The sequence below is a fragment of the Triticum aestivum genome, chromosome 3A, assembly GCF_018294505.1.
Source record: "Triticum aestivum cultivar Chinese Spring chromosome 3A, IWGSC CS RefSeq v2.1, whole genome shotgun sequence".
Lineage (NCBI taxonomy): Eukaryota > Viridiplantae > Streptophyta > Magnoliopsida > Poales > Poaceae > Triticum > Triticum aestivum.
In genome coordinates this window covers 579,539,053-579,560,097 of record NC_057800.1, presented here as the reverse complement: position 1 = coordinate 579,560,097, position 21,045 = coordinate 579,539,053, and the positions used below count along the sequence as shown (strand labels likewise).

General features: G+C 42.0%; 1 protein-coding gene across 1 annotated transcript; it reads right to left on the bottom strand.

Annotated features, from left to right (window-relative positions):
* Nucleotides 1-584: 584 nt before the first annotated feature.
* LOC123058701 (protein MIZU-KUSSEI 1-like) lies at nt 585-1,683 on the bottom strand. The gene has a single exon (XM_044481400.1). The coding sequence runs from the start codon at nt 1,635-1,637 to the stop codon at nt 753-755; it is 885 nt and encodes a 294-aa protein (XP_044337335.1). The 5' UTR covers nt 1,638-1,683; the 3' UTR covers nt 585-752.
* Between the last annotated feature and the right edge of the window lie 19,362 nt (nt 1,684-21,045).

Genomic DNA, 21,045 nt, shown 5'->3' with positions numbered 1-21,045 from the left:
CACAACAGCTAACGAGGAGGCAACGTAGGAGGAGCAACATCAATTGATAGACAACGGCCTACGGCCATGATGCCCGGCGTGAGTGACGCATACAGGAACAAGAACAATCAATAAAAAAACAAAGAAATACTAATCTTAATGTTTAAATCATGTGGCTAGAAAATTAGATATGAGATAACTATTTCACATCTAGATGTGAAATAGGAAATCTGTATTATATTATGTTTGCTAAATAAACATTATACTCAACAGCCGTCAAGCGCGGGCGAGCGCGTGGTGGCCGAGGATGAGCGCGTGGCGGCCGGCGAGCGTGCAGAAGCATGAAGTTGAAAATGAGCCGGCCTCAGTCTGGGGCGTTGACGCGCGCTTGATCGGACGGTAGCACTACCCTTACTCTGTTGTAGCATTTGAGCGTTTGCGAATCCTTGAGAAAAAGAAGATCGATCATGATGCTGCGAGAATGCGAACAGCTTTAAAGAGCTTTCGTTCCACTTGAACATATCTTGTCTTTCAGTTGTTTCCAAATTTGCTAGTTCAATCGTAAATGCATCAATTCCACAAACACAAATTTTATTCCTGAATAATGCTGCTTCTACACATGCTTAGAAAATGAGTCTTTGGGGGCGAAGGCAACTGTCATACAAACAAAAGCATACTGGCACCTCCCATTTTCACCCAGACAACAAAATCAGCCTCAGAGTTCCAAAATCTCAGTAATGCAAAAAATCAGAAAACTGTCATAAGCTTGATCATCATATCCTAATGAAGAAGATGCTAAGCTCTGGCCCATTGTTCCCATCAGGGTTGAGCATGTACAGCGACTCCGAGTCCCGGGACCCCACCACACGGTCGAAGCGCGCGCGCATGTACGCCAGGTCGCCGGCCTCCTGCCCCTCGGCGGTGTCGCACCCCATGACGTCGTTCGGCAGCACGCCGGCGCCGACCGACACGGTACGCAGCAGCTGCATGACCGTGAGGTCGTCCTCCGTGGGCTCCCGGCGCATGGCGTACCCGATCTTCCGCCCGTTCACGTAGGCCGTCCACAGCGGCTCGTCGAGCAGGCGCGTGCGGCCGATGCCGGCGCCGGCGCCCGGCGGCTTCTTCTCGCACTCGAGCGCCACGCGCAGGTGCTCGGTGCCCATCTCCTGCATGAACCTGCCGGTCTGCATCGCCAGCTCCAGCAGCAGGATGGGCACGCTCCCGGGCGTCTCCTGCACCGCCAGCGTCACCCGCGCCCTGCGGTACCCGAACAGCGTCCCCGTCGTGCGCGACGCGCCGCTGACGTGGCCGTCGTGCATCCGCGACGGCCCGCCGTGCCGCGGGACGATGCCGTGGAAGCGGCACGCCGGGGCGAGGATCGGGAGGGACCGGAACAGCGCGCGCACGGCGCGGATGGCGCGGAGCGAGCGCGCGGCCGTGCGGCGCTGCTTCTTCTTGGACGGCGGCGGGGTGAGCGTGATCGCGGGCCGTGGCGAGGGCGGCGTCAGCTCGGAGTACGCGCCGGGAGTGCGAGGCGTCCCCTGGGCGTGCAGCGGCGACATCGGCGGGGTGGACTGCGGCGTGGCGTACCGTATCATGGCCGTCGCCGGCTTGGTGGTCGACGCGTTCGGTGCCGAGATAGCGCGATGGTCTGGCATCGTCCTGTGATGCTTTGTGGAGAGGGCCCGGGGTTTTTGAGATGGTGTCTCGTTGCCTTAGGTTGGTGGAATGCACGTACGCGAAGGTATGATGAGGCATGCACGATGGGTCTTACTTCAGTTTTTCTGGTCAAGAGACTGTTTTTTTTTCAGGTTCTTCTCCATCCATGTATATTTTGATGCTCATTTTATATAGAAGTACCTCAGGCCTCCTTTGATTTAGAGAAATCTTATAGAAATTTCGATACGATTTTTATAGAAAAAATGCCTTTAGAGTCCGTTGGCTTGTAGGAATGGAATCCTATTTCTGTGAAGGAATTCTTCCTATCCTTCACATTTCATAGAAAAATAAACATTAGCTTAGATTCAATGGAAAAAATCTAATGATGTGAATCAAAGAGCATCTCCTTTTCTATTTCTGCTCATAGGATTTGAGATACATGTCATCTTATTTCTTATGACTATTCTATTCCTATGATTTTTCTATTCTATAAATCAAAAGAGGTCTTTAAATTTTTGAATCTCTAGTGTCAAAAAACATTTTACATTATGGGACGTAGGGAGCACTCGTGTTATGAACTTCCTTTGTTTTATGAAAATTGTGTATACATTTTCGGTTTTGCTATATCTTAGGTGTTTGCAATTTGTTATTGTGTAAGTCACTTTCGGCTTTGCACGATGCAGAAGGTTTTTTATGTACCTGGCTAATGGGCGCTCCCGTACATTTTTATACAGTGTACTAAGATTATAGCACAACGCCTTTGCAAAAAAAAAAGAGACAAGAGCATCTACAACTACAACTGGACCCCATATCCGTCGTAAACGTCTGGCCGGGCTGCCCGGTCATTGTCTGGACAAAAATGCTATCCAACCGGATTTGCCAAATTTGGTCCAAACACCCAGACCCACCAGCACTCCCCATACCCAGTCCATATCTGGGACAGAAATGGGGACGCCCGGATACGCCCTCCACATAGGACAGACCGCAAGGGCCCGTGTCAATTCGCATATCTATGTCCCTCTCCTTGCCCGAAAAGCCCTCTTCTCTTCTCTTTTCTCCCTCCTTGCACAACCGTCACCATAGTTTCGTTGTCATTGTTGCTCCGACGTCGTCACCAACGGACAGCTTTACCACCGGAGGGCCCAACCCATGTTGGTAAACGTAATAGAAAACAAAAAAATTCGCCCGGCAATCAATTAGGAACACTATGAAGATGCATAACGATTAAGATCAGATCGTTACGAACTCCGAGTTGCAGCGGAAGAAGAGTCAATGTAGATCGTACTTGAAGTCCCTCGAACCGTTCAAGAACGATCCCTCGAACGGAAGACCAAAAGTATGACCTCTCCACAGTTTGCAAGCATACAGGCTTCACGATCCCACAACGCTTCGCCGTCCAGAGCTAATCATCGCCGGAGAATTAGAGGAGGTAGAAGAGAACTTGAGGAGGCTTCTGTATTATGAGGATTAGAGAGAACTAGAACTAGATATAGTCTTGATAAACTAGACGAGAACTAGAACAAAAGAGAATTAGAGGAGGCTTCAAAACTTGTGTTCTAGGAGCTAGCCCTACCACTCTATTTATATGTTGAGCCCTAGGGTCGTAACTTGGGGAGGGGATCTCCTCAAAGTCGGTTTGGAACGCAAGGAAGAGTCCTCCTCGGTTTCTGCTACTTGTGGGCGTTGAGATTTCACCGAAGAGGAAGGGTGGTGTAGTATAGTAGCAGAAAATATTTCCCTCTGTTAAGAACGAAGGTTTATCGAACCAATAGGAGATTCACATAAACAAAGATAAATGGTACCTACACACACAAAACTAATACTTGCACGCAAGGCGGGCAACAGGGTTATCAATCTCCTTGTACTCGTTAATTGCGAGAATTAATTTTGGTAATGATAGATAGATAGATTGCAAAACAAAATAAAAGATAATAAATTACAACAAGGTATTTAGGGTATTAGTATTATGATGTGAATGGACCCGGAGACCGTAGCTTTCACTAGAGGCATCTCTCTCATGAGTGTAGTAACGGTGGGTAAACAAATTACTGTTGGGCAATTGATAGAAAAGTGCATAGTTGTGATGTAATTCAAGGCATGATCAGTACATAGGCATTACGTCTGTGACAAATAGACCGAAACGATTCTGCGTCTACTATTACTCCACCCCTCGATCGCTATCTAGCATGCATCTTAAGGTATTAAGTTCATAACAAACAGAGTATTGCTTGGAGCATGCTGACATAATGTAGACAAAGTAAGACTAAATAATATGTTTGAACCCCGTCATTTTACCCTTAGTAGCAACAATAGAAATACGTGTCTCACTACCCCTTATGTCATTGGGTGAGAATACCACAAGATTGAACCTATCACAAAGCACCTCTCTTACCGAAGATAGATCAATCTAATTGGCCAAACTAGATGGATAGATCGAAGAGATATACAAAGCTATAACAATCACACATAATAAAGTTCAGAAAAGGCTCAGTTACTTTCAATGGTTAATCTCATCATAAACCCACAATTCATCGGATCCCAAAAAAAGCACCGCAAAAGGATAACATCAAGTCAATCTCCGAAGAGAGCATTGTATTAAGATCAGAGAGAGAGAGAGGTAGAGAGAGAGAGAGAGAGATCTAGCTACAGCTATGGACCCGTAGGTCCTGTGGAAACTACTCACGCATCATTGTAGATAGGTTGGGCATATTAACCGATGACCGAATTACCGAACCGAAATAACCCGGACCGAAACCGATAACATTGGCTAGAAGTTCGGTCGTCAGCCCTAGGAACCCGAGTTAACATCCTTCCATTCGGTTTCATGCATTAGTTACCCGAACAGACCAAGAAAATCGAACATGGGCCAAATTCTATAGAAAGTGACGGCCCATTATCTAACTCTCAAGGCCCTCGCGCGAGTCACTCCTTTCTCTGATCGCATATGTGCCCCACGCTCTCTCACATCATATCCCAAGTTCCTAACCCTAGCCTCCATCCTCCCCAACCTAGCAGCAAGCGGCGGCTGTCCAGCAGTGGCAACAAGCGCTACTTCTTCCCTTCCCCTCCACGGCGACCTCTACCCGAGCTGCCCCTACTCTCCACCACAGCGGCCAGTGGCAGTGGTCCGGCAGCCGGCGCCATCTCCTCCCTCTTCCTTCTTCCCAGCAACATCCACTGCTTTCCACTCTCATCTAGATGGCAAAGTGTGGCTTGTACTTTGATCTAGTGTGAGCGCAAGCAGGAATTGCGTGGAGGGCTGATACGTCTCCATCGTATCTACTTTTCCAAACACTTTTGCCCTTGTTTTGGACTCTAACTTGCATGATTTGAATGGAACTAACCCAAACTGACGTTGTTTTCAGCAGAATTGCCATGGTGTTATTTTCGTGCAGAAATAAAAGTTCTCGAAATGACCTGAAAATCAACGGAGATTATTTTTGGATTATATAAAAAATACTAGAAGAAGAATCCACGTCAGGAGGCCCACACCCTGTCCACAAGGGTGGGGGGCGCGCCTACCCCCTAGGCGCGCCCCCCTGCCTCGTGGGCCCCCTGACGCTTCACCGACCTCAACTCTAACTCCATATATTCACCTTCGGGGAGAAAAAAATCAGAGAGAAGGATTCATCGCGTTTTACGATACGGAGCCGCCGCCAAGCCCTAAACTATCTTGGGAGGGCTGATTTGGAGTCCGTTCGGGGCTTCGGAGAGGGGAATCCATCGCCATCGTCATCATCAACCTTCCTTCATCACCAATTTCATGATGCTCACCGCCGTGCGTGAGTAATTCCATCGTAGGCTTGCTGGACGGTGATGGGTTGGATGAGATCTATCATGTAATCGAGTTAGTTTTGTTAGGGTTTGATCTCTAGTATCCACTATGTTCTGAGATTGATGTTGCTATGACTTTGCTATGCTTAATGCTTGTCACTAGGGCCCGAGTGCCATGATTTCAGATCTGAACCTATTATGTTTTCATGAATATATGTGAGTTATTGATCCTATCTTGCAAGTCTATAGTCACCTATTATGTGTTATGATCCATTAACCCCGAAGTGACAATAATCGGGACCATTACCGGTGATGACCGTAGTTTGAGGAGTTCATGTATTCACTATGTGTTAATGCTTTGGTCCGGTACTCTATTAAAAGGAGGCCTTAATATCCCTTAGTTTCCAATAGGACCCCGCTGCCACGGGAGGGTAGGACAAAAGATGGCATGCAAGTTCTTTTCCATAAGCATGTATGACTATATTCGGAATACGTGCCTACATTACATTGATGAACTGGAGCTAGTTCTGTGTCACCCTATGTTATAACTGTTGCATGATCGATCGCATCCGACATAATTCTCCATCACTGATCCATTGCCTACGAGCTTTTCATATATTGTTCTTCGCTTATTTACTTTTCCGTTGCTACTATTACAATCACTATAAAACCCAAAAATATTACTTTTGCTACAGTTACCATTATTATCATATTACTTTGCTACTAAATACCTTGCTGCAGATATTCAGTTTCCAGGTGTGGTTGAATTGACAACTCAGGTGCTAATACTTGAGAATATTCTTTGGCTCCCCTTGTGTCGAATCAATAAATTTGGTTTGAATACTCTACCCTCAAAAACTGTTACGATCCCCTATACTTGTGGGTTATCAAGACTATTTTCTGGCGCTGTTGCCAGGAAGCATAGCTCTATTCTTTGAGTTACTTGGGATTTATATCTGCTGGTCACTATGAAGAACTTGATAGATCAAAGAACTAAGATTTTTCCCTCAATTACGAGGGGAGGTAAGGAACTGCCATCTAGCTCTGCACTTGATTCACCTTCTGTTTTGAGTAAACTTGCGACACCTACTCCTGCTGGTCATTCTGATATATCGCATGTTATTGATGATGCCACTTCTGCTTTGCATGATACTTATGATGAAACTACTTCTATGTTTGATACTATTGTGCCACTAGGTGAATTTCTTGATGAACACCTTGCTAGGGTTAGAGAGAATGAAATTATTGAAACTGCTAATATTGATGAAAGTGATGATGAAGATTCTCCCCCTAGATATGAATTGCTTGTTGTTCTAGAGGGTTATGTTATGGATGAAGAAACTGCTAGAGACTTTCTTGCTTGCAATGATAGATCTGATCTTAAGAAATTATTGGCTAAGCTTAAAGAAAAGTCTTTGAATTCTAAAATGAAATATGACCCTGCTTTTGCTACTTCACCTATCTTTATTACTGATAAGGATTATGATTTCTGTGTCGATCCTGAGATAATTACTTTGGTTGAATTTGATCCTTTCTATGGCTATGAATCTGAAACTGTTGTGGCACATCTTACTAAATTAAATGATATAGCCACAATGTTTACTCATGATGAGAAAACTTGCTATTAGTTTATCCTTAAGTTGTTTCCGTTCTCATTAAGGGGTGATGCTAAGACATGGTTTAATTCTCTTGATCCTGGTTGTGTGCGTAGTCCCCAGGATATGATTTATTACTTCTCTGCTAAATATTTCCCCGCTCATAAGAAACAAGTTGCCTTAAGGGAAATATATAATTTTGTGCAAACTGAAGAAGAGAGTCTTCCACAAGCCTGGGGGAGGCTTCTCCGATTACTTAATGCTTTGCCTGATCATCCTCTCAAGAAAAATGAAATACTTGATATCTTTTACAATGGACTAACTGATGCTTCCAGAGACCACCTGGATAGTTGTGATGGTTGTGTTTTCAGGGAAAGAACTGTTGATCAAGCTGAATTGCTATTGAATAATATGTTGACTAATGAAAACAATTGGACAATTCCTAAGCCAACTCCGAAGAAAAGGGGTATTCTATTTCTCAGTCCTAAAGATATGCAAGAGGCAAACAAATCTATGAAAGAAAAAGGTATTAAAGCTGAAGATGTTAAGAATTTACCACCTATTGAAGAAATACATGGTCTTGATAACCCGACACAGGTAGTAAAGGTAAATTCTATCTATAGATTTGATAAATGTGAAATTCCATTTAGTAAGTTTGCTAGCCAATACTTGGATGAGTTTGATGACTTTATGGTTAAACAAGAAAATTTCAATGCTTATGTTGGTAGACAATTGAAACACAATGCTGATATGCTTGAACACTTGAGTGATTATATGGCTAGTGTTAAAGGTGAACTTAAACTTATTAGTAAACATGCTTCTATGGTTACCACTCAAGTAGAACAAGTGCTTAAAGCTCAGAATGATTTGCTCAATGAATTAAATAATAAGAAAAAATGATAATGTTGTTAGAGTTATGACTAGAGGGGGTAAAATGACTCAGGAACCTTTGTATCCTGAGGGCCACCCCAAGAGAATTGAGCAAGATTCTCAGAGAGCTAATGTTGATACACCTAGTCCTTCTAAGATGAAGAAAAAAAATGATAGGACTTTGCATGCTTCTAGTGAACCTGTTGTTGACACACCTGAGAATCCCAATGATATTTCTATTTATGATGCTGAAACACAATCTGGTAATGAACATGAACCTAGTGATAATGTTAATGATGATGTTCATGTTGATGCTCAACCTAGTAATGATAATGATATAGAGATTGAACCTGTTGTTGATCTTGATAACCCACAATAAAAGAATCAACATTATGATAAGAGAGACTTCGTTGCTAAGAAGCATGGTAAAAAGAGAACCATGGGTTCAGAAACCCATGCCTTTTCCTCCTAAACCATCCAAGAAAAAGGATGATGAGGATTTTGAGTGCTTTGCTAAAATGATTAGACCTATCTTTTTGCGTATGTGTTTGACTGATATGCTTAAAATGAATCCTTATGCTAAGTACATGAAAGATATTGTTACTAATAAAATATAGATACCGGAAGCTGAAATTTCCACCATGCTTGCTAATTACACTTTTAAGGGTGAAATACCAAAGAAACTTGGAGATCCGGGAGTACCAACAATACCATGTACCATTAAAAGAAACTATGTTAAAACTGCTTTATGTGATCTTGTAGCCGGTGTTAGTGTTATGCCTCTCTCTTTATATCATAGACTTGATTTGAATAAGTTGACACCTACTGAAATATCTTTGCAAATGGCTGATAAATCAACTGCTATACCTATCGGTATTTGTGAGGATGTGCCTGTTGTGGTTGCAAATGTTACTATTTTAAAGGACTTTGTTATTCTTGATATTCCCGAGGATGGTAGTATGTCGATTATCCTTGGTTGACCCTTTTTGAATACTGCAGGGGCTGTTATTGATTGCAACAAAGGTAATGTCACTTTTCATGTTGATGGTAATGAGCATACGGTACACTTTCCGAGGAAACAACCTCAAGTCCACAGTATCAATTCTATTGTAAAAATTTCAACAATCACTATTGGAGGTTTTGAATTTCCTCTTCTTACTGTCAAGAAGAAATATGATATTCTTATTGTTGGGGATGTGCATATCCCCGTTGAGGTAACCTAGTGTTATTTGAAATTTCTCTGATTTCATGTTATTTGAAATGAGTTTGTTAACAAGACCTGATCAACCTTGTTAGTGGATTCCTTTTGATGAGCATGAGATGGATGAAGTTAGAAAGCACAACTCTCTGTACCCTCTTTTTACTTTCTGTTATTTATATTAAATAGAGCAAAATAGTATTTTTGTCTGTTTTCTGAATTATCTATGCAATAAAAAATACCCCAAAAATAAAAGTTCTTCAAATGCCCTGAAATTTAAATATGATTTTTCTAGAATATTGGAGAATATCTCGCACTGAGAACACGACAGGGGGAGCAGCCACGTGCCCACAAGGGTGGAGGGCGCGCCCACCCCCCTGGGCGCACCCCCTGCCTCGTGGACCCCACATGGGTCCCCTCCACTTATTCCAGCCACCACACACTCCTTCTTCCTCCCGAAAAAATCACCAACCAGCTCAAACCCAAGTTCTTGCTCAGCTTGCTGCCATTTTTGATCTCCTTGCTCAAAGCTCCATTCACAAAACTGCTTTGGGGGATTGTTCTTTAGTATGTGACTCCTCCAATGGTCCAATTAGTTTTTGTTCTAGTGCTTTATTTATTGCAAATTGTTGCTGCTTAGGTGCCCTTGTTCTTGAGCTTACATGTCAAATTTATGTGGTCAAAAGTAGTTTTAATGCATGATATAGCCTCTAAACACTTGTAGGAGTAGTTGCTATTGATTTTGTTAAGTTTGGTTCACTTTTATTTTAAGTTACTAAAAATTTCAGAAATTTTTCAGCGGAAGAAATGTGTTTAGGAAAATGTACCAAGGTGGTTCCTCAAGGAAACAAGGCCCAAGGCCCGCAATACGCGAGCCGGACAATGAACTAGCAAGAGATGCTCAAGTGCGGCCTTGTGAATGGCCGTCAGAGGACTTCATGGTTCGGGCAGGGATTAAGGAGGAACTTGAAGCATATGTGCGTAAAAGTGATCTTGTGAGAAGGTTTAAATTTACATCATCACGCAATTCTCAAACTGTCCTATTTGATCTTTATGATAAATCTTATACCATGGACTTAGAAGATTTTAATCCTGCTGGTAAACTCTCACAGTAAGGTAATGTTAGTGAACCTCGCAAATCTGAATATAAAGACTTTCTTGCTAGTATAACTGTGGGGGAATCTAGGGAAATCACGCAAGCTACCATAGGGAGCATTCATTTTCCTGCAATACATTATTTTGCTCTCTTCATAGGTAGATGCATAAATGGTAAGGATGAGGCATGTCACATGTGTGTTCCTGATCTTAGTGTTCTCAAGAGTGCTGTATTAGGAGATAGACAATATAACTTGGGGGCCATTTTTGCACGTAGGTTGCATAATAATTGTATTGATGGAGATTTCTTTGGTGGAATTTATGCAACCCGTTTAGCTGATTTTCTTGAGATACCCATACGTGGAGATGATATTGAGTTGCCTCCTGCTTATTTAGATTATAATGCCATGGTTCGTCATCAGTTTGTTGAGAGGAACAATCAGTTCCTTCAATACCGAATAATCTTTGACAGACGACACACCTATCACGTCGCTCTCCCTGCTCCTGCTTTCTTTGACTTTCAGGCAAAAGGGAGGTATGTTATAACTAGGGAGGAGGCAATCGAGTACGAGAGGAGGGCGGAGGCAGCTTGCCTCCAAGCTGCAGCTCATCAGGCAATTGCCGCTGCATCTCAGTACGACCCCAGCTACAACTTTGATCCATGGGCATCGACCAACTTAGGCCAAAAGCCTAAGCTTGGGGGGTACGCATCTCTCACCGACATTACATTCATGCTCACACACTCATGCTAGTTGTTGGTGCTCATACTTTTTCATTGTATCATCCATGCTAGTTTATTTTCATTTTCTCGCTTTCTTCTTGTGTGTTTCAAAAGCCTTAAGAAAAACCAAAAATATTAGCTGTAGCTTTTAGTTAGTTTACTTTTCATGCCTGTAGTAGTAGTAACTAAAAGAAAACCCAAAAATATTTCTTGTTCTTCTTTTGCTTGTTGGGAGCTTTCCCATGTAAATAGTTTTATTTCTTTTCTTTCCTTTGGGGGTCGAGAGGAGAAGACCATAATGAAAATGTTGAGTGGCTCTCATATGCATTACTGTTGATCTAACAAAGAACCCATATTACATTGTCTTCTCTCTTGAATTGAATGCTTACAGATTCCAGCTTAGTCCAATGCATGTGCACTATTAGTATTTTCCACACTATTCGGTCGTTCAAGTGAAAGGCAATAATGATGATTATATGATGGACTAGTTGAGATGAGAAAAGCTGGTATAAACTCGACCTCTCTTGTTTTTGTAAATATGATTAGTTCATCGTTCCTGATTCAGCCTATTATGAAAGAAACATGTTTGCAATGACAATTAGAGATTGTAGTTGCTTATGCCATGCTTAATTAGCTAGGAGTTTATAATGGTTTACCTTGCATGCCAACATGCTATTAAAATGGTTGTGATGTGGTATGATGGGGTAGTATCCTCCTTTGAACGATTCGAGTGGCTTGACTTGGCACATGTTCACGCATGTAGTTGAAACAAAATCAACATAGCCTCTATGATATTTATGTTCATGGTGCATTATGTCCTACTCATGCTTGCATTCGGTGTTGATTAATTTTAATGCATGTTCATGACTGTTGTCACTCTCTAGCTGGTCGCTTCTCAGTCTTTTTCTAGCCTTCACTTGTACTAAGCAGGAATACTGCTTGTGTGTCCAATTCCATAAACCCCAAAGTTATTCCATATGAGTCCACCATACCTTCCTATATATGGTATCTACCTGCCGTTCCAAGTAAATTTGTATGTGCCAAACTCTAAACCTTCAAATAAACATTATGTTTTGTTTGCTCGAATAGCTCATGTATCAACTATGGTTGTCTGTATCCTCCATGCTAGGCGGGTTATTCTCAAGAGGAGTGGACTCCGCTCCTCATTCACGAGAAAATGGCTGGTTACCGGGATGCCCAGTCCCATGCTCTAATTAAATCAAAATAATTGCAAACAAAACTCCCCCGGGATTGTTGTTAGTTGGAGGCACCCATTGTTTCGGGTAAGCCATGGATTGATGCTTGTTGGTGGTGGGGGAGTATAAACTTTACCATTCTGCTTGGGAACCGCCTATAATGTGTGTAGCATGGAAGATATCGAGATCTCTCGGTTGTTGTGTTGACAATGAAAGTATACCGCTCAAAATATTATTCATCTCTATTTCAAAACCGAGCTCTGACACCTCTACAAATCCCTGCTTCCCTCTGTGAAGAGCTTATCCATTTACTTTTATGTTGAGTCATCATCCTCTTATTAAAAAGCACCAGTTGGAGAGCACCGCTGTCATTTGCATCCATTACTGTTAGTTTACATTGAGTATGACTGTGACTGGATCTCTTTTACCATGAATTACAATGTCTAGTCAATCCTTGATCTTTAAAGGTGCTCTACATTTATGTTTTGTGGTCTCAGAAAGGGCTAGCAAGATACCATCTTGTTATATCATATCATAATTGTTTTGAGAAACTGTTTTCATCCGAGATTTGTTATTATTGCTCGCTAGTTGATTATGCCGTTGATATGAGTAAACATGAGACCTAAATGTTATTATGAATATGGTTAGTTCATAATCTTTGCTAAAAACCTGAATGATGGCTTTACGTATTTACAACAACAAGAGCAAACAGAGTTTGTAAAAGTTTTTATTTATCACTTTCAGTTTATCAACTGAATTGCTTGAGGACAAGCAAACGTTTAAGCTTGGGGGAGTTGATATGTCTCCGCCGTATCTACTTTTCCAAACACTCTTGCCCTTGTTTTGGACTCTAACTTGCATGATTTGAATGGAACTAACCTGGACCGGCGTTGTTTTCAGCAGTATTGCCATGGTGTTATTTTTGTGCAGAAATAGAAGTTCTCGGAATGACCTAAAAATCAACGGAGATTATTTTTGGAATATGTAAGAAGAATCCATGTTAGGGGGCCCACACCCTATCCACGAGGGTGGGGCGCGCCTACCCCCCTGGGTGCGCCCCTCTGCCTCGTGGGCCCCCTGACGCTCCACTAACCTCAACTCCAACTTCATATATTCACCTTCGGGGAGAAAAAAATCAGAGAGAAGCATTCATCACGTTTTATGATACGTAGATGCCGCCAAGCCTTAAACTCTCTTGGGAAGGCTGGTCTGGAGTCCGTTCGGGGCTCTGGAGAGGGGAATCCGTCACCATAGTCATCATCAACCTTCCTCCATCACCAATTTCATGATGCTCACCGTCGTCTGTGAGTAATTCCATCGTAGGCTTGCTGGACGGTGATGGATTGGATGAGATTTATCATGTAATCGAGTTAGTTTTGTTAGGGTTTGATCCCTAGTATCCACTATGTTCTGAGATTGATGTTACTATGACTTTGCTATGCTTAATGCTTGTCACTAAGGCCCGAGTGCCATGATTTCAGATCTGAACCTATTATGTTTTCATGAATATATGTGAGTTCTTGATCCTATCTTGCAAGTCTATAGTCACCTATTATGTGTTATGATACGTTAACCCCGAAGTGACAATAATCAGGACCATTACCGGTGATGACCGAAGTTTGAGGAGTTCATGTATTCACTATGTGTTAATGCTTTGGCCCGGTACTTCATTAAAAGGAGGCCTTAATATCCCTTAGTTTCCAATAGGACCCCGCTGCCACGGGAGGGTAGGACAAAAGATGTCATGCAAGTTCTTTTCCATAAGAATGTATGACTATATTCGAAATGCATGGCTATATTACATTGATGAACTGGAGCTAGTTCTGTGTCACCCTATGTTATAACTATTGCATGATTGATCGCATCTGACATAATTCTCCATCACTGATCCATTGCCTACAAGCTTTTCATATATTGTTCTTCGCTTATTTACTTTTCCGTTGCTACTGTTACAATCACTATAAAACCCAAAAATATTACTTTTGCTACCGTTACCATTATTATCATATTACTTTGCTACTAAATACCTTGCTGTAGACATTCAGTTTCTAGGTGTGGTTCAATTAACAACTCAGCTGCTAATACTTGAGAATATTCCTTGGCTCCCCTTGTGTCGAATCAATAAATTTGGGTTGAATACTCTACCCTCGAACACTGTTGCAATCCCCTATACTTGTGGGTTATCAAGGGCACACGATTTCTGCCTTCATTCGTTGTTTTTGGTTGTAGATCGGTGTTGTTCGGTCACAATCGATGACTGAACCGAGCTCTCGGTAGACCGAAGTATCGGTTATGTGATTTTCTATTGACCGGTCGGTCACCGTTTTCTTGAAACCAAAATTTTGAAAAGACCGAAGTACCGAACCGATCGGTTCGGTGGAACCGAACACCCAGCCCTAATTGTAGAGGCGGCAAGGTTGATGTAGAAACCCTCTGTGATCGATTCCCCCTCCGGCAGAGTACCGGCGGAGGCGTACATATGGGATCGTGAAAGAAAAGAGGCTTGCGGCGGTGGAATGATTATTTCACATCTCGCTCTGGGGTTTCTGAATATTAGAGAATTTATAGGCCATGAATTAGGTCAATCATAGCAGTAGGGGGCCCATTAGGGGGCAGGGTGTGCCCCCGCCTTGTCGCCTCCTCATGTATCGTCTAGCCTCTCCCCGACGTTTCTACGGTGCCTTTGATCAAGAAAAAATCGTCTAAAAATTTTATCATGTTTGGACTCCGTTTGGTAGGGCTTTTCTATAAAACCAAAAACAAGCAGAAAACAACAACTAACACTTGGCACTGGATTAATAAGTTAGTTCCAAAAATGATATAAAATAGTGTATAAAGCATACAAGGTTGATAATATAATAGCATGAAATTATTAAAAATTTATAGATACGTTGGAGGCGTATTAGTCTCCAATACGAAATGCCAAGGTTCCTGGCATTTCCGAAAATGCCATGGACCTCGACGGCTAGTCCTTGGCCTCTGCAAAAACTCCTTTTGAATAGACATAAAGCCTCGTGGGCCTCACCCCTTGGCCCAGCCAATGTGTCCTCGCACCAGGGACCCTTTTGGATTTATCCGGAGGGTTCTGTAACCTTCTAGACATCTGAAACTCTTTCAAAACTCTCTCAAAATTATTTCTTATGTTCCCGGAACCATTCTAAAAATATTTTCTCATAAATCTCACTCCATAACCCTCAGCAAATCATGATTCCCTTATACTTGTGACCTTGTAGGTTCGGTAAAATATAGACATGACCAAAACTCCTTTCGCTCAATGACTAATAGCTGAACCATGGATTTCCATATTGATCCCTATGAATACACGAATGATATTCGAATGAACCTTTGGCTATCATGTGGTATTCCCTTTGCTTCGTGATACTTTAGAATACCCTAGGTGAGATATATCGGTATCCTCTTAAGTCATTCTCATGCTCACTAAATCGGTCTCCTCGTTACTGATTTTGTTCTTCTTTCTCGCTGACATGTTCAGTCATCCCTGTGACCTAGTCACCTGCGTCCGGCTAGGCGATGATGGATGTCGTCACACAGACAGGGCCCTAAGAATATCACCCCATAGTCGGAGGAGCAAATCACACTCTTGACCTATCTAGTCCCTTGTCAAAATTTCAAATGAACCTGTAAATTGTTGTTATGATCACCATGTTACAGATGACGTTTGAGCAACCCCAAAGACCACCATACAGTAATAAGTGACTGCGGTACTCTCATGGTCCAAGGAATTAAGTTACACGTAACTCTCCATGTTATAACAATTGACTTGTGACGATCGCATCTCAAAGTATAACCAAAAGTTTGGGTCGATTCAATATGATTGTTCTTCTAACATCATATTCTGAAACTTGTTTTAGGACTATCATTACAATTAACGATATCCTAAGATTCGTAAAACATGATCCCCAACAACACTTGAGCTAGTATTATAGGCGAGACTAGGAATCATATTTTTAAAGTTTATTATTCTACACGTGTGTATGAGTTTTCCTCTGAATAGCATATTTCAGGATCATAGCAGTTATAGCATAGAATATAAACTCTTAATTATAAACATGAAAATATAATAATATAATATTATTGCCTCTAGGTCATATTTCCAACAGCCCACACTGTCATCGACCGTGCCCCAACCGGCCAAGGTCGCCACCACCGGGTGCCGCCCAGGTACATCTAACTCCTCTGGATATACACCTTACGCTCTATGTGTTTGATGAAATTTCTGAACCGTTTTTTTGTTCTTTTGGTCACTTCTAGGTCACTGATGGATTTGTCGTGGAATGATGGCCATGGAAACGCTGACCTTAACAAATTCATATTCAATGAGTTCATCGATTCATCGGATTTGGACGGGGAAGATGTTGAAATGATGATGATGAGTATCCAAGAGAAGATGGAGAAGTCAGAGGAGCACCTACTCAACTTCAAGGGTACCATAAGGGGCCGGAGAGTTATTACCCGGGATAGGATTATCGATGCACGACTTTTGTACACGGACTACTTCACAATGAACCCAACATACCATGAAGGTCTCTTTCAACATTGCTTCCAGATGAGTAGGAATTTGTTCTTGCGCATACTAAGTGTCGTGAAGAAGGCTGATGGCAACTTCAAGCCGAGGAAGGATTGTTTCAGACAAATTTCTTTCTCTCCTCTATAGAAATGCACGTCTGCTCTTAGGATGCTTGCTTACGATAAGGCCGTGGATGAAATCGATATTGAAATCCAAGTGGGAGAGATCATGGTCATGAACACCATGGTGCAATTTGGACGCATTGCGGTGAAGATGTTTGGATTAGAGCACCTGAGAGAGCCAACTGTACAGGACACGGAAAAATTGTTGGCAATTGGAGCAGCAAGAGGATTCCCAGGTATGTTGGCCTCAGTTGATTGCATGCACTAGCAATGGAAGCACTTCCCAAAAGGTTTGCACGGGAAATACCAAGGTCATTTCAAAGAAGCCACCATCATACTTGAAGCAATGGCACTGAAGGACTTGTGCATATGACATACTTTCTTTGGCACGTCTGGTTCGTGCAATGACATCAATCTTCTCCAACGATCTCCTTTGTCCAAGAGATTTGGGCAGCTCATAACATGTTCATAATCTTACACAACATGATTGTGGAGGAGGGCAAAGGGGTAGCCCGCACACATGATTTTTTTCCACCTCCTGGAACAAGAGGCAGAGCATATTGCAACTTTCTGGAGACACATCGATAACTGTGAGATCAATAGGTGCATATGCAAAATCTCAATAATCTTGTGGGGAGCATATATGGATATATGTTGGAAATCAGTAAATTTTGCTTATAATTTTTTAGTTATGCATTATGAACAATTTTTATGTTTGGGTTATGGTTTGATTATGTTTTTAAGTATGAATAATTTGTATTTATGTGCAGCACGCATTGTTTGGTCGCAATGATCAATGTGCATGTGTTTACATGTATTTGATGTTTCGAAAGTTGGAATTATGGATGTAAACGAGTCATTTGAGCGCCGGTCGGTCACTATCCACGGTCACGTCCGTGGACGTATAGAGGCCGGACTAGGAACCTTGGTTGTAAATGCTATTACAGCGCAGCGGCATGATAATTTTTTTTTGTGCAAAGCGGGCCTAATCCCTGTGTCTAATCAGGCTCATCATAAACCGGACCCAATTGACCGTGGCCGGGGAACATGAATTCGCCAATTGCAGCGCTTGCGTTGTTCTCTTGGAAAGCTCCTCTTCTACGTCTGTTGCGGCAACACTTATTTGGCGCACACGTCGCCCACGAGCAACCTGGCGCGTACCCCCCCCCCCCCACCCTCACGCCCTGGGTGTTCGTATGGGTCGGCCAATTCCGGGTTCTTTCTTACAGATTTTAAATTCTTTTCCTTTTTTCCTTTCTGCTTTCCCTTTTTCTTTCCTTTTTTATGTTTTCATTTTATGTTCTGCTTTTTCTTTTTTAATTTTAATTTTTGTTATTTTTTCATTTTTCTCCTTTCTTATTTTTCTTTTCCTTTTTAAATTTGCAAAAATCTTTCAAATTCGTGAACATCATTTGAAATCATGAACTTTGGAATCATGAACATTTTGCAAATGCATGATTTTTTTGAAATTGTGAACATTTTTAAAATTCGTGACCATTCCATTAAATAGTGAATATTTTTTGAATTCGCAAACATGTTTTTTGAAATCATGAACATTTTTTGAATGAAGAACATTCTTTAAATTTATGAACAATTTTCAAAATCCTGAACATTATTAAAATCCGAGAATATTTCTCTTAAATCATGATCATTTTTCAAATTCGTGAAAGTTTTCTTGAAATCAAGAAATGTTTTTGAAATCATAAACATTTTTAAAAATTCATGAACAATTTTAATTTAGTGATTTTTTTACAATCCGTTCCCAATTTTTTTAAATCGTGAAGATTTTGGGAGTTCATGAATTTTTTTTTCAAAATTCTCAGCTTTTTTTAAATTTAGAACTTTGTGATATCCCAAAATATTGCAAAAAGGGGGAAAATAAAAAATATATAGTGGGCATCCCCATAAGAAGGGTGCGGGGGGGGGGGGGCGTATACTGAAGAAAATATGCCCTAGAGGCAATAATAAAGTTGTTATTTATATTTCCTTATATCATGATAAATGTTTATTATTCATGCTAGAATTGTATTAACCGGAAACTCAGTACATGTGTGAATACATATACAAACAGAGTGTCACCAGTATGCGACTAGCTCGTTGATCAAATATGGTTAAGTTTCTTAGCCATGGACAAAGAGTTGTCATTTGATAAACGGGATCACATCATTAGATAATGATGTGATTGACTTGACCCATCCGTTAGCTTAGCACGATGATCATTTAGTTTACTGCTATTGCTTTCTTCATAACTTATACATGTTCCTATGACAATGAGATTATGCAACTCCCGAATACCAGAGAAACACTTAGTGTTCAATCAAACGTCACAACGTAACTGGGTGACTATAAAGATGCTCTACAGGTGTCCCTAATGGTGTTTGTTGAGTTGTCATAGACGAAGATTGGGATTTGTCACTCCGTGTATCGAAGAGGTATCTCTGGGCCCTCTCGGTAATGCACATCACTATAAGCCTTGCAAGCAATGTGACTAATGAGTTAGTTACGGGATGTAGCATTACGGAACGAGTAAAGAGACTTGCCGGTAACGAGATTGAACTAGGTATGATGATAGCGACGATCGAATCTCGGGCAAGTAACATACCGATGACAAAGGGAACAACGTATGTTGTTATGCGGTTTGACCGATAAAGATCTTCGTAGAATATGTAGGAACCAATATGAGCATCCAGGTTCCACTATTGGTTATTGACCGGAGATGAGTCTCGGTCATGTCTACATAGTTCTCGAACCCGTAGGGTCCGCACGCTTAACATTCGGTGACGATCGATATTATGAGTTTATGTGTTTTGATGTATAGAAGGTAGTTAGGAGTCCCAGATGTGATCACGAGCATGACGAGGAGTCTCAAAATGGTCAAGACATAAAGATCGATATATTGGAAGCCTATATTTGGACATCAGAATGGTTCCAGGTGAAATCGGGAATATACCGGAGTATCGGGAGGTTACCGGAACGCTCCGGGAAGTATATGGGCCTTATTGGGCCATAGTGGGAGAGAGGAGAAGGGAGCCTAGGAGGGGGTGTCCCCCCCAAGCCCAATCCGAATTGGGTGGGGGGCGGGTCCCCCCTTTCCTTCCTCCTTCCTCCCCCTTCCTTCCTCTCCTAGTCCAACTAGGGAAGGGGGGAATCCTACTCCCGGTGGGAGTAGGACTCCTCCAGGACGCGCCATAAAGGGCCAGCCCTCGCCCCTCCTCCACTCCTTTATATACGGGGGAGGGGCACCCCATAGACACACAAGTTGACTATTGTCTTAGCCGTGTGTGGTGCCCCCCTCCACCATAATCCACCTCGGTCATATCGTAGCAGTGCTTAGGCTAAGCCCTGTTCCGGTAGCTTCATCATCACCGTCATCACGCCGTCATGCTGACGAAACTCTCCCTCGATGCTCAGCTGGATCTAGAGTTCGTGGCACGTCACCGAGCTGAACGTGTGCAGATCGCGGAGGTGACGTACCTTCGGTGCTAGGATCGGTCGGATCGTGAAGACGTTCAACTACATCAACCGCATTGTCATAACACTTCCGCTTACGGTCTACGAGGGTACGTGGACAACACTCTTCCCCTCTTGTTGCTATGCATCACCATGACAGATCTTGCGTGTGCGTAGGATTTTTTTGAAATTACTGTGTTCCCCAACAGTGGCATTAGATGGCATCCCCAAGGCACCCCAAGTTAATATTCAAGGACAACCAAGAGCCTAAGCTTCGGGATGCCCCGGATGGCATCCCCTCTTTCGTCTTCGTTCATCGGTAAATTTACTTGGAGCTATATTTTTATTCACCACATGCTATGTGTTTTGCTTGGAGCATCATTTTATTTTATTTTGTTTTGCTTGCTGCTTGAATAATATACCAAAATCTGAAATTCTTAAATGTTAGAGAGTCTTCACATAGTTGCATAATTATTCGACTACTCATTGATCTTCACTTATATCTTTCAGAGTACTTTGTCATTTGCTCTAGTGCTTCACTTATATCTTTTTAAGAGCACGGCGGTGGTTTTATTTTGAAGAAATTGTTGAACTCTCATGCTTCACTTATATTATTTTGAGAGTCTTAAACAACATGGTGATTTGCTTAGGTTATGAATTTAGTCCTAATATGATGGGCATCCAAGAGGGATATAATAAAAACTTTCATCTAAAGTGCATTGAATACTATGAGAAGTTTGATACTTGATGATTTTTTTGAGATATGAAGATGGTGATATTAGAGTCATGATGGTTGAGTAGTTGTGAATTTGAGAGATACTTGTGTTAAAGTTTGTGATTCCCGTAGCATGCACGTAT

Bases quoted from the DNA above. Each gene is read 5' to 3' on its own strand.
- LOC123058701 (XM_044481400.1), bottom strand. From the start codon at position 1,637: ATGCCAGACCATCGCGCTATCTCGGCACCGAACGCGTCGACCACCAAG.